Source organism: Musca vetustissima, unplaced genomic scaffold, assembly GCF_032173495.1.
Source record: "Musca vetustissima isolate MV318-11 ecotype Yass unplaced genomic scaffold, APGP_CSIRO_Mvet_v1 utg17689, whole genome shotgun sequence".
Lineage (NCBI taxonomy): Eukaryota > Metazoa > Arthropoda > Insecta > Diptera > Muscidae > Musca > Musca vetustissima.
In genome coordinates this window covers 96,931-117,455 of record NW_026882728.1, presented here as the reverse complement: position 1 = coordinate 117,455, position 20,525 = coordinate 96,931, and the positions used below count along the sequence as shown (strand labels likewise).

The 20,525-nt window shown below is 34.7% G+C and overlaps 1 protein-coding gene across 1 annotated transcript in view; it reads left to right on the top strand.

Annotated features, from left to right (window-relative positions):
- Positions 1-449: 449 nt before the first annotated feature.
- LOC133329397 (formin-J) overlaps positions 450-20,525 on the top strand; it is a 53,593-nt gene continuing 33,517 nt past the window's right edge. The window contains exon 1 of the mRNA XM_061537870.1: positions 450-513. Within this exon, the coding sequence (XP_061393854.1) occupies positions 469-513 (45 nt within the window). The 5' untranslated portion in view covers positions 450-468. The remainder of the gene's footprint in view (positions 514-20,525) is intronic.

The following is a 20,525-nucleotide window of genomic DNA, read 5'->3' as shown; positions in this document are numbered from 1 at the left end:
AGTGTCGTCTTCTTCTGCACCATCATCTTCATCGTCAATGGAATCGGAATTTTTATTATTTTTGTTGCAATTATGATTCACCATTGTCATCATCGAAAAACTAACAATCAACAAAAGTCAATGGGTTTTATAAAAAACATTTCATTTACATAAAATATTGATTAAAATTCTTTTAAAAGTTTTAAAATCGAAAAATACGAAACTAGTATCCAAGTAAATCCCCAAAACAAGAATTTTGTTTTAAATCTTCTTTTAACTATCATTGACATATTCAGACAAACACGATTCACAACGAACGATACAAAAATTAGACTGAGAGATCTTCATCGGAAGATAGTTTGCAGAACACATTTAAACGTTTGATTAAAAATAAAAACCAACAACGAGAATAGTATCTACCATAGCAGCTGATCTTTACCATCATCATCATCACCAGCTAAGTGCCAAATTCAACGACAGACACCAGGCATGGCACACTTTTGCGGATTCATCAAATTTATATTTTTACTTTTGGTAAGTTTATTTTTTTATGATTAAATTTTTATAAGTTCTAAAAAAATAATATGAATAAAATAAAAAAATATAAAACAATATGTATTAAAATGTTCAGTCATATGGTTTCTTTTAGAAAACCTGTCCGTCCATGTTAAATTCAATTTCATGTAAATGTTCTTTCGAAAAGGAGGAGTCTGTTAGGAGACATATGTAGAATATACCCAATGCGGTGAAGGGTATCATACAGTCGGCCCAGTCCGACTTTATTATTTTATGTATATATAACCAGTGAGCGGAGCAGTATAGTCGAACGGGCCGACCATATGATACCCTACACAACTTCCACGAAAATCTAACTTTTTTTGGTTCTATACTCTAAGCTTTGGCAATATTTCGAGATATTGTAACCCTTTTGACCGACTAGAGGTCGGCAAATATTACTAATGTTCAGTACAACTTGTCTTACTTGTTACTTGTCCAGATTCCCTTCACCGTGGGTTGTGTTGTTATGTTCGGTTTTCAATTATGGCCTATAGATTGATTAGATTGATTCAAAGCGATCAGCGCTATATTTCCGCCCTCTAGTGTGGTAATGGGTTACTAAATAATATGTGAATACGTAAACACCTTGAAAGATCAACCACTCCTCTTGGATATATTATCAAATCCTGGGGTCTATGTCCTTCGAGAGTAAATATATAAGCTATAGAATACAAAGTTTTTAATTTTTCACACAAAAGTCAGGGTCCATTTGACCCGCTAAATATCGACCGATCTTTATCAAAACAGGCATGTTTATTCTTTGGCTCAATCCCCTTATCCATGCAAAAATTCGAGATTTTTGGGCCATAATTGGGGCCTCTGGAGCGACCAGAAAAACCGACAAAAATTAAGTATTTGGTCCATTTCATCTCCCAAAATATTAACCGATCTTTACCAAAAACAATAGTAGTCTTCATTGGGCCGAACCCATCCTGCATGCAAAATTTCGTGAAGATTGGTCCATAAGTGTGGCCTGTATCGTGTTTACAAATTATAATGGACAGACGGAAGGACGGACACACATGTCTAGATCGACTCAGCTAGTCGAGATATGACGATCGGTATACTTAAAGGTGGGCCTAGGGCCAAACTCTTGGGGCTACACAAAGCTATAATACCCTGACAACATAGTTGTGTAAATTTAGCATAGCGTTCTGAATGCAGTCTGGATTGGTGTGTGTTCAGTTTCGTTGAAATCGGTTCAGGTTTAAATATAGCTCTCATATATTTTTTCGCCCTATTTTATGTAAATAGTGTACCAAAGCCATTATATGTCTTTCGATTTGCACGAAATTGTGCATGGCATACTGAATTACGTCTATAATGATGAGTGCTAAATTTCATCGAAATCCGTTCAGATTTAAATACAGCCCCATACATATTTCGCCCGATTTGATTTAAATACTTATTTACTTAGCTGGCTTGTTACAGAACGGTTGTTCCATAAGCCGAACTTAAAAAAGATTTCCAAGGGCGTCGGTCTTGTGCGCATCTCCTACAATTTGAAAGGCCACGTTCAAAGATGTTGTTTTCTACTTGGTCTTTCCATCTAATTCGTGGCATTCCCCTTCTACCGGAACCATCAGTAGGCTCGCTTTTATATGCACAATATGGCCTAGCCACCGTAGTCGCTGCAGCTCAATACGACTGAGTATGTCGATGTCCGCGTATAAATTGTAAAGCTCGTTGTTCATTCGACGCCGATATTCACCGTCGACGCAGATCGGCCCGTAGATCTTTCGAATAATTTTCCTTTTGTCTTTTCTATTCTTTTCTTGAGTTTGGTCTGCGTGAGGTGGCCTTGTTTCTGAACTGCTTATTTAGACCATAGTAGCATCTGTTGGCCATCACAGTCCTTCTCGGAATTTCAAAACTGATGTCATTCGTTTTATTTATGTCGATGCCAAGGTATATAAAATCTTTAACTACCTCGAAGCTGTACTTCTCAAGTTCCACAGTTGGTCCGAGTCTACTGGACGTCTTGCGCGTTGATACCATCAGCTTGGTCTTCTCGCCGTTTACTGCCAGACCTACCTTGGCAGACTCCTTTTCAATTTGTTCAAATGTGGCTGTTACCGCTCGCAATGTTCGACCTATTATATCGATGTCATCGGCGTAGGCGAGTAACTGATGTTGTTTGGTGTACAGAGTGCCATTTCTGTTCACCTTTGCGTCTCGTATGACCTTTTCCAGTAGGATGTTAAAAAGATCACACGACAAACTGTCACCTTGTCTGAATCCTCGTTCGGTATTGAAGGGCTCCGACTTTAACTGCTGACCTTGTGTCACTTAAAGGTATCCTGCATAGCCTATTAATTTTGCAGGAATGCAGAACACAGACATGGCTTTAAACACCTCTGAACGGATAAGGCTGTCGAATGCGGCTTTATAGTCGGCGAATAGGTGTCCATGTGTTTTTCGTGAGTCTTTTCCAGGATTTGGCGCAGAGTGAAAATCTGCCAGGTCTGAAGCCGCATTGGTATGGTCGAATAATGTCAATCGTTCACATAGCACACTGGATAGCACTTTATATGCGATGGGAAGAAGGGTAATTCCTCTATAGTTGTCGATTTGATTTAAATGGTGCACTGAATTTCCAATATTTGCCCGATAAGACCTAATTTGGAATACCATACCGTATTTAGGCTATAATGACGATTGTTAAGTTTCGTTGAATTCGATTGAAATTTAGATATAGCTGCCATATATATATTTCGTCCGATTTTAAGTAAATGGTGCACAAAAGACCCAAAATATGCTCGATTGGCATACAATTTTGCAAAGCTAAGTTATTTAGGTATAACCTAAAATATTTAAAATTCGGACCCGGTTTAGATATACGAGTTAATGGAGTGGATTTCCAAACTCTCGAAGGGTGTTACCGATTTCATTTCAACTTTGCTTATTGTAATTTTTCTTATATCAAGTTCGAAGATGGGAATCCGCTTATATTCGCTACACTTCTTTTGGTACCTCTCACACAAAATGGTCAACATCTTTCTGAATATTAACACTAGATTGCCGAAGGCGGTGATTTTGACCGTTTTTCAATTTCAAGTACAAAAACACTTTTTTTTTTAAATTTGGTGACTTTTTGTACCACATAGAATTACGTTTATTATAAAAAAGTTACCAAATTTTAAAAAGCTGTGTCATTATATATGCAGTTGTTTTTGTACTTGAAATTGAAAAACGGTCAAAATGACCGACTTCGGCAATATAGTGTTAATTTTATAATATCATGAGGACGGACTAACCGATTTGTACCAAACTGAATTATCTCGGTCTAATCTTTGTGGTACCTTCCCATAAGGGTCAATATTTGAAAACTTATAAATCCAATAATGAGACCAATCATTGCACAACTTCTGGTTGGTTCCTCCCACACAAAGCGTAATCAGTTTTGAATCCAATATCAAAAGACTGGATTGTCCGATTTGATACTCATCGGTCGACTCCTTCTGGTATCCACTCCACAAAATGTCAAAATTATTAAAATTGTTTTGTCCCAATATCAAGCAAGTAGAATGTTAAATTTTATCCGAATTCTGAACATAGTAATATTTTTACCAAACCTACACCAAGTTCCACACCTTCTGGTACCTCCCCCTAAAGTGCCAACATTTTGAAATTTGAACCATCTATTATACATCTAATATTTTTACGAAACATAAATTAAATCCGATGATGGAGTCTATAGGACAACTTCTCCTGAGGTGTTAAATAGGTTGTTAGATGCTCATTAAAAATACCTTATATCGGTATGTTAAAACAGGAAGCTGCATTTTCCACCATGAGGTTGTTTTATTCTCTACAAATATGAAATGACAAATATTTTTACAAAACCTAGACCACTCCTGAGGATTGCACTCATCGCTCGACTCATTCTGGTGCCCACTCCACAAAGTGTCAACATTTTTAAAATGTTTTTGTTCCTAGATGAATCAAGTAGAATCATCGATTTGATCCGAATTGTCCGTATCGTATTTTTTTTAACCCAACCTACACCAAGATCGAAGAGATTTTCTATTCTCTGCTAATAGGAAATAACAAATTATAGTCGCTTAGCTTAGAAAATGGGCTCAGACATAAACAAACTGGAAAACTTGGCTGTAATTAATTTGCACTCTCATTGGGGGTGAAAATCTCACTAAATATTACCCCAAGTTTCGGGAAGGTATATTAAAGGTGGGGTGTATATTAAATTTGTCATTCCCTTGCAATACCTCGTAGACCCCATCATGTTTATATATTCTTGGTAATAATAAATTGCTATAACTGTCTGTTGAAATTACGATAGAGCTTTTGTACATACACTGTCGCTACTCCTGGGATGTTTGCTATTGAAAATGGCATATATAGATCCAAGTTTAGGAATAGTCCCCATAGAACGATACAACAAAATATTCGTCATATTTGGCAAGTTTTCCAATGAAATTGGATGAAATTTTGTGCTTTGGGTTCTCATTGGGTAGCAGATCTTTTTACCAACTATTATCTATGGCATGGCATAGCTAGCATTAATGAACGTCCCGAACGATTACATGTATTTCTGCCAAGACTTCAGGGAAACTTTCTGCGGTGAATCACTCACAATTTATCGTCCTACATTAGTCAAATGCCTCAAGTTTGCTATAGAAACAGGCGACCATTTGCTTCGAAGTTTTTCTCCCATGAAAAACTTTTTCGTTCGATTTTGGTCGTATAGGGCTTATATTCATAGAGCCGTGATTCGTCACCAGCGGCGTAGAGTATTGCATAGTGTGTAAGACTACATAGCGTTGTGCTTTAGGGATACGTGGTCGAACGTAAGCGTCGACTTTTAGAATTTTCGATTTTTTGCTTTTGAATAAAACGGCGACTTTTCGATCTGGTCAAACCTTTGAATTTCTAACGACTAATGAAAAATCGACTAAAAATTCGATTGTTTACATGAACAGAACATGAACATGCCAACAGAGAAAATAAAATTCTGGAATGTGTAAGTTTTGGGCAATTTGGGCTTTGTTATAATAAACAACGTAATTATGAATAAAATCTAAAGTCGACTTTTCGATTTCCTTAAAGATCAAAAGTGGACTTCGACTTTTAGACTTTTTTTAATACAAAAAATCGATTAATCGAAAATCGATTTACATATACCTAGTGGGCTTGGTTTGAATCCCTTCCTAGAAGGAAAAATTCTTCAAAATGGTTTTCGAATATTTTAAAAAAGTGGCATTCTAATAACTTCGGTATGAGAAAATGGTGGTCGTGGAAAATGGTAAAACTAAATAAGCAAAGACCCTAACCGAAAAATTCACGGAGACGTTGTTTCTAGGAAACGATAGATGGCTGCCCCATTACCTAGGACAGGCTACAACAGACCTATCATCTACTTAGTAGAAATGACAAACAGTGTCGATTAGCGAACGATCTTTTAAGATGACAATGCTTGTTGGAAGACGTTTATTTCCAAGAGGAGTAACATGAGAAAAATACAGGTTCTTGGGGATATAATGCATGGGGTTTTGTTTCCTCATTTTGAAGGGTAATCCATATTCAAAAAACAAGGTATGACATCTTGTTAGCAGATTTCAATTATGATTTTGCTATATCGGCCGTTACATGAATATATTTCAATTCATCTAAAGACTGCATTCATATTAACCAAAATCCTAAGTTCCCATTCCATCATAAAAAGGAAATACAAAATAACATTAATGATTCTCATGTCAAACGATCGATATCTTTTAAAATTAATTGATTGATTGAATTGTAAAGCATCACTCATTGAAATAATTCAAATTCGAACAAAAATTGATTATATTTTCAAATAAAGATTCCATGAATATTTACGAAATGACAGAGCCAAACAAACCATAGCTAATTAATGTAACGAAACGAATGCACAATTGTTTGATGAAGACATTCGGAACGACGAGCAATGGAGGGCAGACAGTCCGGCATAGACCCAACGAGCTCTTCATCAGCAAATCAATTAATTGCTGGTGTAATTTCCAAACGGCCATCCACAACTCCTATTGCTTCCATTGCTGGCTACATCAAATACCAACGAAAAATAGTTTCATTGTTACTATTGTTGTTGTTATTTTAGATGTTACTTACAACAACAAGTACTCAGTAGTTTTCGGTGTGTAATCTATAATTTGTAAATTGTATTCCGATTTTTATTACCCGCCGTGTTGTGTAAGTGCACGGTGAACATTTTTTTCGTGTACTTTACACAGTGCAGCGAATGGGCTAAGGCATTACAAGTTGTGATAGGAGGAGAAGGTTGGTACAGGGGGGCCCTGGGTACCAAGCGGCGCATGGTTAACATTTTATTTTGTTGTTGCTTTGCATTAGTTTTACTACCCGCACAATAGTTTAAAGCGCCTTGCCTATACCTAACAACATTCTAAGCAAGTTAGTGGTTTTTGTTAAAGCTGCTGCTTCGTTTCACTAGTTCGGCGGCCCGCATTTTGTTTGTTGCCTTACTTGTAATTGTAACAAATTGAAATTTATAACATTTGTGAATAGCTAATGTTAGTCACTGGGTCGGTTGGTTAGTTCACTGGAAGACTGGCTGGCTAGCTGGCCGGCTGAATGGTCAGCTGGTATGTTTGTTGGTTTGCTACACGTTTTCACTTTCATTTTGCATCGTCCACGTCGTCGTCGCAGTCAGCCAGCAATGTGGAGGCGTTGGTGGTCTGGATACTGATGTCTATTATGTCAGCAAATGGGCGAGGGTTACCAGAGTAACATGAGAAATTCCCAAATGACGGCAAAGAAATAAAAAAAAAAACAATACATTCAAATAGAATTTCTTGGATTTTGCCAATGTGGTTGAGTGGTTTTTCATTTGAATTTGGGTAAATTGAAATGAAATATTTGTAGGGGGAATTTTATATTCGTTTAATGGGGATTTTGTGTTTTTAATTAAAAATTTTGGTATTTTGTTACAATTTTATAGATTTTTCTTCTTGGTGTTTGTGAAAAATGTAAATTTCAGCGGAAGAAGAAAATTTTTTCAAAATCATTTTCGAATTTTTGTAAATATGTGATAAAGTTAACTGCAGATGAAGTACATCCGAAGCCTCCTGACATGTTAATTATCAACCTCGGCATCCATATTAACATATGATATTTAGACAAAATTAGGAATGTCAGAAGATAACTCCACTCATAGGAAAATTACAACATAATAAGCAAACTCAAACTTTAAATAAGCGTTGTCTCTAGACAAATATAGATGGCGATCTCATAACCTATGACAAGCTACATCAGGCCAATCCTCTACGTGTACTTAGCTGGAGGAAAGCAATGTTTAACGAAACCATGCTTCGTGAGATTCCTATGCTCCAAAGAGGAGCAAAAGAAAAAGATCTAGACAAAATTCTGAAGTTTATGTGAAATTGCATGCCTATCGGACGAACGTGAGTTTCTTGTGATTCATTGTCATGAAATTGGGCAAAATTTGGATTCAAAATGATATATCATAATCTGACCACATATTTGAGCTATGTCTAAAGCTTAAACGATTCTTACGAATTGTAATAGGATACAATTTCAATAGCATTGCAATTGGACACAAATTGCGACGCACGGACACATGGGCTTCAGGAAGTCCCTAAAAATCCGTATAATCTCAAAGAATGACCAAATCTAACAATTAACCAGAGGTAATCAAATATTGGATTGTCTACTGCGGGTTGTAATTCAATAGAGATTATGAAGAGTACACATCTTTGCGAGATTGCTGTCAGTTATTATGTTGATAGTTATTCCTTGGGAATGGTCCAAGCTTATGTTGATGAGATAGGATGAGATTCCCCTCTTGACTAAAGAATGATTATCAGATTATCAGATGTATTCAGTGGTTCTCTATGGAAAATTTAAACTACACGACTTTAAAAACGAGGTCTGTTCGGTATTCTACGTTTGTCCAAAAGTTGCACTGCTCAGGAGATGTTAGGCGCAGATCGCGACGATCTTCTCCAAAGGTTTGATTTTCCGGATTCCAAAATATATTTCCTATGTAGAAAATTTTGCAATATTGTCCATGTTTAGAAACAGCCCCCTTGTAAAGGCAATTTAATGGTCTTAGGCACATTTCAAACAATAGTGGAAGTAATTTGGGATTCCGTATTCATGGAGGGTGAAAAAATTAATGCTAAAAAATATGAAGGTCCCGCCCTATTTTCGGTATTTTGGAGATTTTAGCCGAATTTTCAAATCGAAGTGGATGTAATTTTACATTTCAGTTTCTTGATAGGTAGCATTTTTTTCGTATAAATTTTGCAATATAGGTCAGCTGTTTATTTTGAATGTGAAGCAAATATGGAATTTGCTAACAATGCACCTGTATTTTTGGATGTGATCTTGTGGATTCTTGATGGGTAATACAAATCTTGGCAAAAATTGTATATAGAGGATAAGATACAAAATGGGTTTACAGTTTTATTATAATCTCTATATTTTCGATCTAAGGGACTGTAATGTGCCTTTTCTGGTTCTTGACATCCCGTGGTCTTGGAGGGTAATAAACATCTTAGCAGAAAAAAGTAGGTCCATATATTGACTTATTTCCTATAAAAAAGATTCTGATCTATTTAAGTTGTTTTCATGGTGCTGGGCGCACTTAACCGATAATCTCACTTAATTTTATGTATTGTAAAGCTGCTACTTCAGTTTTCCAACCCTTTCCTTTTGGAGCCTTTAGAGTCTAAAACAAGTGTAAAAGCGTTAAATTCGGCCCGGCCGAACTTTGGATACCCTCTAGATATACTGACAGGTACTTGAAATAAAAATATAGGGAACATAAAAAAGTAGTACCTACATATATAAAGTGTGTCTATACCGACATTTGTACAAACCGATTATGGTCTTAATTATTGGTCCTAGACCCAATGTATCTTTGGACCAAATTAGTTTGAAAAAAGTTTGATTTCATCTAAACTTTGCCTATATTATCATTTCCTCCAATATTAGTTCAAGTTCCAACATGGGGAATATCGGTCCACTCCTTCTGCTACCTCCCACGCAGGGGCTGGGCCTAAATGCGGTTTACAGTTCATATATATGAATATAACTAAGGTTAATTATCGAACCTTATGTTCTAGTTTTTTTCGTATCTTCCGCAGATGAAATGATTACAACAGAGTATTAGAACCAAACCCAAACACGGAACAAATCATATAACTATTTTAATATAAAAATGGGGTTTTAGGAGACGATCCCAAAAAGGAAGAGAATATTAAAAATTTTTTGTTAGGGAGTTTTGTTACCATATGCGACTACAAAATACCAAATTTCAACGCATTCGGTAGAAAAATGAGCTCAAGAACCCCAAAATACCGAAAATTGGGGGTACCCTTATATGGGGGCTATCCGAAAAATGGACCTATATTTATATTTTTTGTGGAGAGATTTGGTACCTAATAAGAAATCAAAATACTAAATTACAGCCAATTCAGTGGAAAAATACGACCAAAACCCCCAAAATACTGAAAATTATGAGGTGCCGTTATATGGGGGCTACCAGAAAAAGTGGACCTATATTTATAATTTTTTGTGGAGACATTTAGTACCTAATATGAACTCAATGTACCGAATTTCAGCGTATTCGGTTGACAAACGCGCTCAAAAAACACAAAATACCGAAAATTGGGAGGTACTGTTATATGGGAGCTATGCCTAAACGTGGATCGATATATCCCATCTTCGAACTTGTCCTGCCTGCAGACAAAAGGCAAACCTATGCAAAATTTCAGCTCCCTATCTAAATTCCTTCAGAAGATAGCGTGATTACTACAGACGGACGGACATGGCTAGATCGTCTTAGAATTTTACCCTGATCAAGGATATATATAACGGAATGACAAAATTAATATATCCTCCATACTATGGTGGAGGGTATAATTACAAGTATTCACAATGGCAATCTCTCGTCTGATTTAAAGAGGTCCTGAAAGAAACGACGTTTTTATGTGATTTTGTTTTTTATGCTTATTAAATTTTGTCATTTCCTTAACAACCCTTAAAAATAATCGCCGGGATCAGAATATTTTTTGGAATTTTGCTTCTATGATTTTTATACCCTTCACCACACTGTGGTACAGCGTATTATGTCTTTGTGCATATGTTTGTAACAGGCAAAAGGAAACGAGATAGAATCATTGAGTCGATTTATGCATGCCCGTTCGTCAGTCCGTCTGTCTGTGCATGTTAAATTGTAAACAAAGTACAGATCGCATTTATGATCCGAATTGGATGAAATTTGGCACAGCTGCTTTATTTGGCCTAAGGACGAACCCTATTGAAAATAAGAAAAAGGTTCAGATTTAGATATAGCTCCCATATTTCGTCCATTTCGTCCCATTTTAAGTAAATATTGCATCAAAGACCCAAAGTTAAGCCAATTGCCACAAATGTTTGCCACAACTTACTGATGATAGTATAGCTTAAAATGTGGCAAGTGTCGTTGAACCAAAACATGGCCGATACCCTACTAAAATTAGTATAACCTAATTAGTGAATGTTTCATAGAAATCGGTTCAGATTTTGATATAGTTTCAATTTATATTTTCGTCCGATTTTAAGTAAATGGTGCACCAAACTCCGCATGTTTGTCAGATTGACACGATATTGGGCACAACGTACAAAATTTGGCAAAAAATTATGTATTGCATTTTGTAGAAATGCAGACATAGCCCATATATATTCATAGCCCGACTTCATGTTAATTTAGCTCCAAATAATCAACGAGTGTCCGATGGACATATTTTTGTCCTAATGCAACAAAGAACTCTATATCTGTCCAGAATAAAAAAATTAGTATAGGTTGCAGAATGATATGTTTATAGATTGATCTATGTCGGTTTACATTTAAGTAAAGATCACATATTTTAGTTCATCCTAATTCAAAAATATACCCGAAGTGGTGAAGGGTATCATATAGGCGGTCTCGTCCGACTTTACTATGTTTCTCCCTGGTTGTTAATGCAAATGGGAACTACCAAAATGATCAATATTGTCCCAAGTTTCAGGGTAGACCCCATAATTTCTGGTTTTGACATGTTTTTCAGCCAAACTGGCTGTAATTTTATATTTTGAGGTCAAATCTCATTACCAAAAATTTTCAATATCGGTCCCCATTCGGTTAGTATCTCGTATTACGGTAACACCACTTTAGAATTTCAGACATATTTTGTAACCGTCTCTCATAGATTTTAGGTATTTGAAATGTCCACCTCACGGTGAAAGGTATTAAATGTTCGGCGTCGGCGAATTGAACGATATTAACTTGATCTACGTATCAAAGATTAACCCTCAAAGGAATCATAACCTCAGATCTGCTGTTGCCGATTTATTTTGACGAAGGAATATCTAGATGACGTTGATTGTATTAAGCTTGGGCGGTTTATGGGGATGGCATACCCGTAGTCCTTCTCAGGCAGGACATACAAACCAGCAGGCTTTATTTTCCTCTAATAACCTATTTTGTAACACATATAAATATTCGAATTTAACCACCAATATCTTTTAGGTAAAGTATAGCCATGCTCGACCGTTAATCCGGTTGGATTGTTCACCCTATAATTATCGGTTTTTTAAATATTTTATGAATGGAGTTATATTTATTACATTTATTTCAGAAATGAGCCCATCAAATACTGGTAGTTTATGAAATTTAACATTAACATATATTTAAAAATCGACCTCTTTTAAAATCACCCCGTTCTTTATTTATCGTTTTTCTCATAACCAAACAAGTCAGCAAAGAACCAAATAGCTCTACAACAAATCCATTGCTATTGCAACTTAGTGATTGCGTGCAATTATTTACTTAGTTTAGCTTTCATTTTTTTTTGTTGCTGCTGTTGTTCGTCTTATTTCATTGCAAAGTAGTTATTATTCTACAGTTTTGATTAAAGGCATACCAAATCGAAGGCTTGTTATGGTTTTACAGTAAATGACGACTGCGACGATTTCATTTGAAATTCGATTTGAATTCCAGTTAAATCACATAATCCAATTACAGTTTTATGTGATTGTTATTTGATTGGGTCTTTCATTACAGAGACTCAAAATGTAAATGACTAATCGTTTAATAATACATTGGTAGTTTGATTGTTGCTTTTGTTGTTGTTATTATCGTTTAAAAAGACTTTCATTTTATAGATCGACATGATTAACCTATATTTGCTGCAAGATATTTAGATTACTTGCCGTTGATAAATATGCCATTAAAAATGAATAAAAAAATCGTTTTAAGTTTTTGATTGTCAATGAAATGAAATGTGTGAAGTTGTAAAACAATTGGCATTTATGTACAAATCGATTAGGTAAATGTTATGTGTGGGTTTTTATAGCCCACATTTGTCATTATGGAGGAAAGGATTTAATGTGAAATTATTTAAATATCGCTAAATTAATATACATATATTCAATAAAAAAATGAAAGAACAATTTCCAACTAATGCCTCTAAAAATAAAAAATCTGACCGCCGTGAAAATTCCGGCTGGATGGTGCTTGAAATTCTGCACCCAAGTTCCGCAAACCATTTACTGTCAGTATCATCACAGTAGATATTGTGAACTTCGTTAATGTGTGATATAGATTTCTCTGTTGTATATTGGACGAGGGAGATAATCGGTTATTTCCTTCCAATTTATTTATCTATGATTAAAGTCCCTGCAAAAGTTATGCGGAGCAACTTAACAACCACAAACCGTTCATCTAATTTTGTAATTGCTAAAATTTCTGCCTGAGAGACGTTCCAAAATTCGTTAACTGTTTTGAGTTATTTTTACATAGTTCGCAACACTTAACCACTAACTTAAACACTGATCCAGTGCCGTTTTCAATCTAGGAACCATTTGAGCTGAAATGCCACTTGTCTAGGATTCCCTACTCGGAATAATTATATTCAAATTCCCGAAGTCAAGGCAGCTACGCTCCTGTTTCAATTCATCTTTGAGTGTTTGCTTGGAAGCTAATCGACACGTTCAATGCCTGAAGATTAAGAATTACGCTAAAATCTTACTTTTTCCCATGGACCAGTTAGAAGGAGCGATTCCGATCACTAAACAATACTTTGTTTGCAAATTCCTGTCATCAAACTAGAAATCCATAGGTTAGTATATGGATAACTGTCGTAATGTCCAGCCAATAATCACAACCGGAGGGAAAGTACACCTCCACAAAATTCACACTTATGTGCCTAAGAGGTTCTAGAGCAACAGACAAAAATAGTTTTTGTCCGACATTCGAATTTTCGTGAAGATTGGCCCATAACTTTGGCCTGTATCGAATTTAAAAATTATAATGGGCAGGCGGATAGGCACACATGTGTAAATCGACTCAACTAGTCTAGATAAGACGATCGGTATATTAAATTATGGGTGTAAGACTCTTGGGGCACACAAAGCTATTAACCCTACAACTTATTCATGCTCAAAGCTCTGATAGTTCTCCAGAAAAAATATTTAAAAACAATCCACGCTTCTAAATCTGATATTCCTGACAAAAATATTAAAAATTTTGCTTATAGCTCTTTCCCTATATTTTATTTATTTTAAGAAAATTCTCGCCTATTGCTTCAGAAAATCAAAATTAATACTTCTAGTAGTCCTTCAAAGGAAATTATTTAAACTAATCCGCGCATACAACTTGATAGACCTTCTGAAAAATATTAAAAAAATCGTAGCATATAGCTCTGGCATTTCCTCTGATTTTTTATACCCTTCACCACTCTGTGGTGCAGGGTATTATGTCTTTGTGCATATGTTTGTAACAGGCAATAGGAAACGAGATAGACACATGGTTCCTTTTGTGAATATGCATAGAATCACTTTTTAAGACGATCCATGCATAGATCCGTCCGTCCGTCAGTCTGTCTGTCTGTCTGTCCATCTTAACTTGTGAACAAAGTACAGTTCGCATTTATGATCCGAATTGGATGAAATTTGGCACAGCTCATTTGTTTGGCCCAAGAACGAACCCTATTGAAATTGGGAAAACTCGATTCCGATTTAGATATAGCTTCCATATATATTTTCGTCCGATTTAATGTATATGGTGTACCAAAGTCCCTATATATCTTTCGATTTGCATGAAATTTGGCACAGCGTACTGAATTAGGTCTAGAATGATGTGTGTTAAGTTTCCTGAGAATCGGTCCAGATTTATATATAGCTCCCATATATAGTTTGGTCCGATTTTATATCCTTCGATTTGTACGGAATTTGGCATAGCGTAATGAATTAGCTATAGAATGACGTGTGTTAAGTTTCCTGAAAATCGGCCCCGATTTAGATATAGCCTCCATATATATTTTCATCCGATTTTATGTAAATGGTGTACCAAAGTCCCTATATATTTTTCGATTTGCACGAAATTTGGCATAGCGTAATGAATTAGCTCTAGAATGATGTGTGTTAAGTTTCCAGAAAATCGGTCCCATATATATTTTCGTATATGGTGTACCAAAGTCCCTATATATCTTTCGATTTGCCGAAATTTGGCACAGTGTACTAAATTACGTTTAGAATGATGCGTGTTAAGTTTTCTGAAAATCGGTCCAGATTTAGATATAGGTCCCATATATATTTTCGTCCGATTTTATGTAAATGGTGTACCAAAGTCCCTATATATTTAAATTTCGTGTTAAATTTCGTGAAAATCGGTTCAGTTTGAGATATTGTATATTTTCGTCCGATTTCATGTAAATGATGCACCAAAGCCCCTATATATTTTTCAATTAGCACGAAATTTGGATTTATTAGTAAATGAAGAACTCTAAATGTGGCCGAATGCACAAAAGATATCGAAATAAATTTAACATATCATGTGACAAGTTTCAATGAAATCGGTTTAGATTTCGATATTTTGCTTTAAATTTATTTACATAATTTTGTCCCATTGTAAGAAGCAACTCTATATCTGAGCAAAATGACATGTTTAATTTCATGTTAATGGTCCTTCAAAAATGTAACGTCTGTTAGGATTTCATCTGTTGAATATACCCAAAGTGGTGAAGGGTATCATATTGTCGGCCCCGTCCGTCTTTACTGCTTTCCTTACTTTTTTTTTTTTTTTGAGAAAATCAGTTACAGCTCAGAAAAATATTTTTAATATTGCACCCATAAATTTGATATCTGAGCTCTGATAGTCCTCCAGAATATTTAACTATACTTGCTTATAGCACTGGTATTTCTTCAGAAAATTAAAAAATAATAATTTTTGAATTTCATTAATAAAACAAAATATTTGTTCGAGCTTTTATATTTTTCAATTTCTTTAGAAAAATATTTAATATTTTTAGCTCTAGTAGTACTATATTTCATATTTAAATAATACCCTCTACCACAGAATGGTGAAGGGTATAAAAATTCTCGCTTATTGCACTGGTTTTCCATCAGCAGAACGGAAATGAATTTCTGTGGAAATTTCCGACTTATAAGCCGAGATGAATGTATAATTTTCCTTAATCATAATTATGAAAAAATCACCCTTTTTAGCTCTGATATTCCATCAATAGTCTCGTTTGTTTTCCATAAAGTTACAGACATACCTTTTACTTCTGGAATGCAATGGAAAAAAATAAGTTTCTGTCTTAAGTCTTTTGTTTTATGAATGAATTCTTTGCTATTTTAACGCTATGATGCATTTCTAACCAAACGAAACTCCAAAGTTATGTTTATTTCATAAATGTTGCAATTAAACGTGATGTAAAACGTGTTATTTTTCGGCTATTTTTATCTTTCTTCTTTTTGTTTTTATCATTTTTAGGGTTTAAGCTCTTACACGATTTTCCGGCTTTTACCATTTTGGTCGAAAGTATAGGTTTTGAAAAAAAAAAAAAAACAAAACAAAACATGTTTAGCTAACCTTTGGCTATAGACCGACTGGCTAAAACTAAATACATTATTGTTTATGGCATTACATAAGTACGAGTACACTATTCCATTCAAAGAAATGTTTCTTTTGAGTCGATTAAAAGGGAGAACAAAGAAAATCCAAGTATTTGTTGTTCATAGTCTGGCACATATATGTGGTCTAGTATGTTACTAGGTCCTATTTCAAACATTTATCAATGTATTTATCTAAAGTAAATATTAAATGTTTTTTGTGTTTGTTTTTGCCTTTCCGTGCTTTGTTTTTGGTATTGATTGTGGGGACCAGCCAATGAAAGGTGTTTGGCTGGCAATTTGGCATTAGTGTCATGTGCCAGATTGCAGTCGAAGTTTGTAAAAAAAAAAACAAAACGAAACTTTATTATTTGAGGGTGTGTTGTTGTTTTAAATTTCATACAATTTTTATGTATGAAACGTATGTATATACCTAAGTGCATATATAAATTAAATAAAATTTTATTTTTGTATGACATTGATATAAATCAGAAAAATATATGTTTACATGAAATTCGTATGTTATCCTGCTATGTAAAATAGCGATATATCGGATTGCAACTAAACAAAAAATCTAATGATTGAATATCGATGGTGTGAAGTAGTTTGTTAACAGTGTGTTTTGCAAATGATAACAGTGATCGAAAGGTGGAATGTTATATAATAATTGTCAATGATTTCTGGTATGAAAGGAACATTGAGTTGGATGCCTTTCAATGCAGTATAAAGATTGGCATGATAGTTAAAATTATAAAGCGAGAACGACATACAGCCAATTCTAGAATTTAGAAATAAAATAAAAATAATTTAAAAACAAAGTCCGCCCAAGGAACCTATTTAAATTGGTGAAAATCGGTTCAGATTTATATATAGCTCCCATTTATATTTTCGTCCAATTTAATGTAAATGGTCCCTATATATCTTTCGATTTGCATGAAATTTGGCATTGCGTACTGAATTAAGTCTAGAATGATGTGTGCTAATTTTCTTGAAAATCGATTCAGATTTAGATATAGCTCCCATATTGTGCTTCGCCCGATTTTAGGTTAATTATGCAAGATCACATATTTAAGTGCATTCAATTTCATATCAATGTTCCTTCAAAAAGGCGACGACAGTTATGATACATATGTAGAATATACCCAAAGTGTGAAGGGTATCATATAGACTTTACAGACTTTACAACTTTTCTTACTGGTTTATTCTAAGCGTTTGAAGTTCCAATATTTTTTAAAAAAATCTACACCTTTCTTTTGGAAAAATATTTAAAAAGATTTTTCGGTTCAAATTTAGATCTAGCACTCATATAAATTTTCTTGTAATTTAACCATGTTTATCAAATTTTAATTAATAAATCGGCGTTCCATCCACCAGGTGGTGTGCATTCAAAATTCCTTAAAGCGGTATAGATTTTTATGTGGGGCTATGTTAATACATTATATGGTAGTATATATGCTCTTAAAATATTAGGCACGAACTTCAACATGTTGAAAATTAAGCGCCCCATTTGTATGGGGTTAAATTAGCCCCCATTAACCTTTATTTAATAATTTCTGGAAAGATTCTTGATGAAGGAATCTAATATGCTAAATTGTAGCTATATCGATGAGAAAATTCGCATAAAAACTTAATAATGCAGAAAAAGAGGGTGCATATTTATGTGAAGGCCCTATAAAAATGTGGACCTCTTAAGAAAAAAATGTTCAGAGATATGTGTTGTACTTTCCAATATCCCAGAATGCCAAATTACTGCTACAGCTGCTAAACTACTACTACTGCTAACTACCAAAACGTTAACCGATATTGATAATTTTTGGCATGACAATTTAATACCGTACTAAAGCCTGAAAAATCATATTAGAGGCAATTCGATTGAAAGTCGTGGTCATCCTTCTTAAACTACAGAATAAAGGGGGTACCCTTTTATGGAGGCTACCCAGAAATTTGGGTTAGGCCCAAAGGCCTTTAAACGCCGAGAATTTGGGGTACTGTTATGTGGTAGATAACCCGAAACATGGGCCAGTATTGATAATTATTGGTATGGAGATTTTCTGCTAAATGAGAATCCAAATCACTTGCACAAACTCTCCAAATACCGAAACTTGGTATGTAACTTCATGTCTTGTCTACCCCAAAAGGCGAACTAATGTTGTTAAGTTAATGTTGTTATTTTAAAAATTCCAACTTAAGAATCATAATTAACCATCTCCAGAAAAATCTGTTGCACAAATATGCTTATAATAATAGACGTCCCGTGGTATTTCGTTTGATTAAGGTCTTGAAGACCATATTACTTCAGAAAAACCAGTAAAGAGAGTAGTAAAGTCGGACTGGGGCGACTACATGATACCCTTCACCACTTTGGTATATTGTACATATGTATCCTTGCAATTGCATGTCAACGTTCCCTCGAAGGAACATACTCATGTCTTTCTGCAACCTATAATAAATTTAATTTCATTCGGGCAGATTTAGAGTCGTCTGCGTACAATGGGACAATTTTATGGAAAACGATTTGTAGCAAAATTGATATACGATATTCGGTAACAATTAAAAATCCAACAATTTAATTTCAATAGAAAAACATATGGAAGCTACGGTTGCATATGTACCAATTTCAACAAAACGAATAACGTCATTCAGGTCTCAATTTGATACGTTGTGCAAAATATCGTGTTTATGTAAAATTGGACGAATATATTTGTATATTTGAGAGCTACATCGAAATCTGAACCGATTTTTCCGAAACTTACCACACATCATTCTAGACTCAATTCAGTACGCTATACCAAATTTCGTGCAAATCGAAGGATATATAGGGTCTTTGCTGCACTATTTACATAAAATCAGACGAAAATATAAATGGGAGCTATATCGAAATCTGAACCGTTTTTCACAAAATTTGGACTTCATTCAGTATGTTATGCTAAAATTTGGGCAAATCCAAGGTTAGATAGGTATTTTGGTGCATCATTTACCTTTAATCGGACGAAAATATACATAGGAGATATATAAAAATCTGAACCGATTTTCTCGACACTTACTAGTCATCCTTCTAGACTCAATTCAGTACGTTGTGCCAAATTTCGCGCAAATTGAAATATATATATATAGAGGCTTTGGTGCACCATATACATACAATCGGACAAAACTATATATCGGAGCTATATCTAAATCTGAACCGATTTTCACGAAATGTTGCACACATCATTCTGGGCCTAATTCAGAACTCTATGCCAAATTTCTTGCAAATCTAAAGATATATAGGGACGTTGGTGCCCCATTTACATTAAATCGGACAAAACTATATATGGGAGCTATATCTAAATGTGAACCGATTTTCTCGAAACTTGACACACATCATTCTAGACACAATTCAGTATAATATGCAAAAATTCGCGTAAATCGAAAGATATATAGGGACTTTGGTGCCACATTTAACTTTAATCGGACGGAACTATATATGGCAGCTATATCTAAATCTGAACCGATTTTATCGAAACTTGACACACATCATTCTGAACCAAATTCAGAACTCTTTGCCAAATTTCATGCAAATCGAAAGATATATAGGGACTTTGGTGTCCCATTTACCCTAAATCGGACGAAACTATATACGGGAGCTATATCTAAATCTGAATTTTCTTCAATTTCAATAGGGTTCGTCCTTGGACCAAATAAGTGAGCTGTGTCGAATTTCATCCAAATCGGATCATAAATGCGACCTGTACTGTGTTCACAATTTAACATCTAAAGACGGACATGCATAAATCGACTATGCTTAGTCTATCGTTTCCTTTAACCTGTTACAAACATATGCACCAAGACATAATACCCTGTATCACAGTGTGGTGAAGGGTATAAAAATTATTGTTTGGACCTCCAAATATGTTAAAATAATCAATCAGAAAATCTATTTTATTGTGTTCTATAGTTATTTTTTAATTAATATTATTAAATATTTAATAGGTTAGACATTCAGAAAAATATTTAAAATATAATATAAAATATCGACGCTTCCGAACCATAGTATGCTATGTCTGAGAAGTAAGTTTTCCAGTAGAAGCTTTCAAAGTATGGAAGTTTCTTTA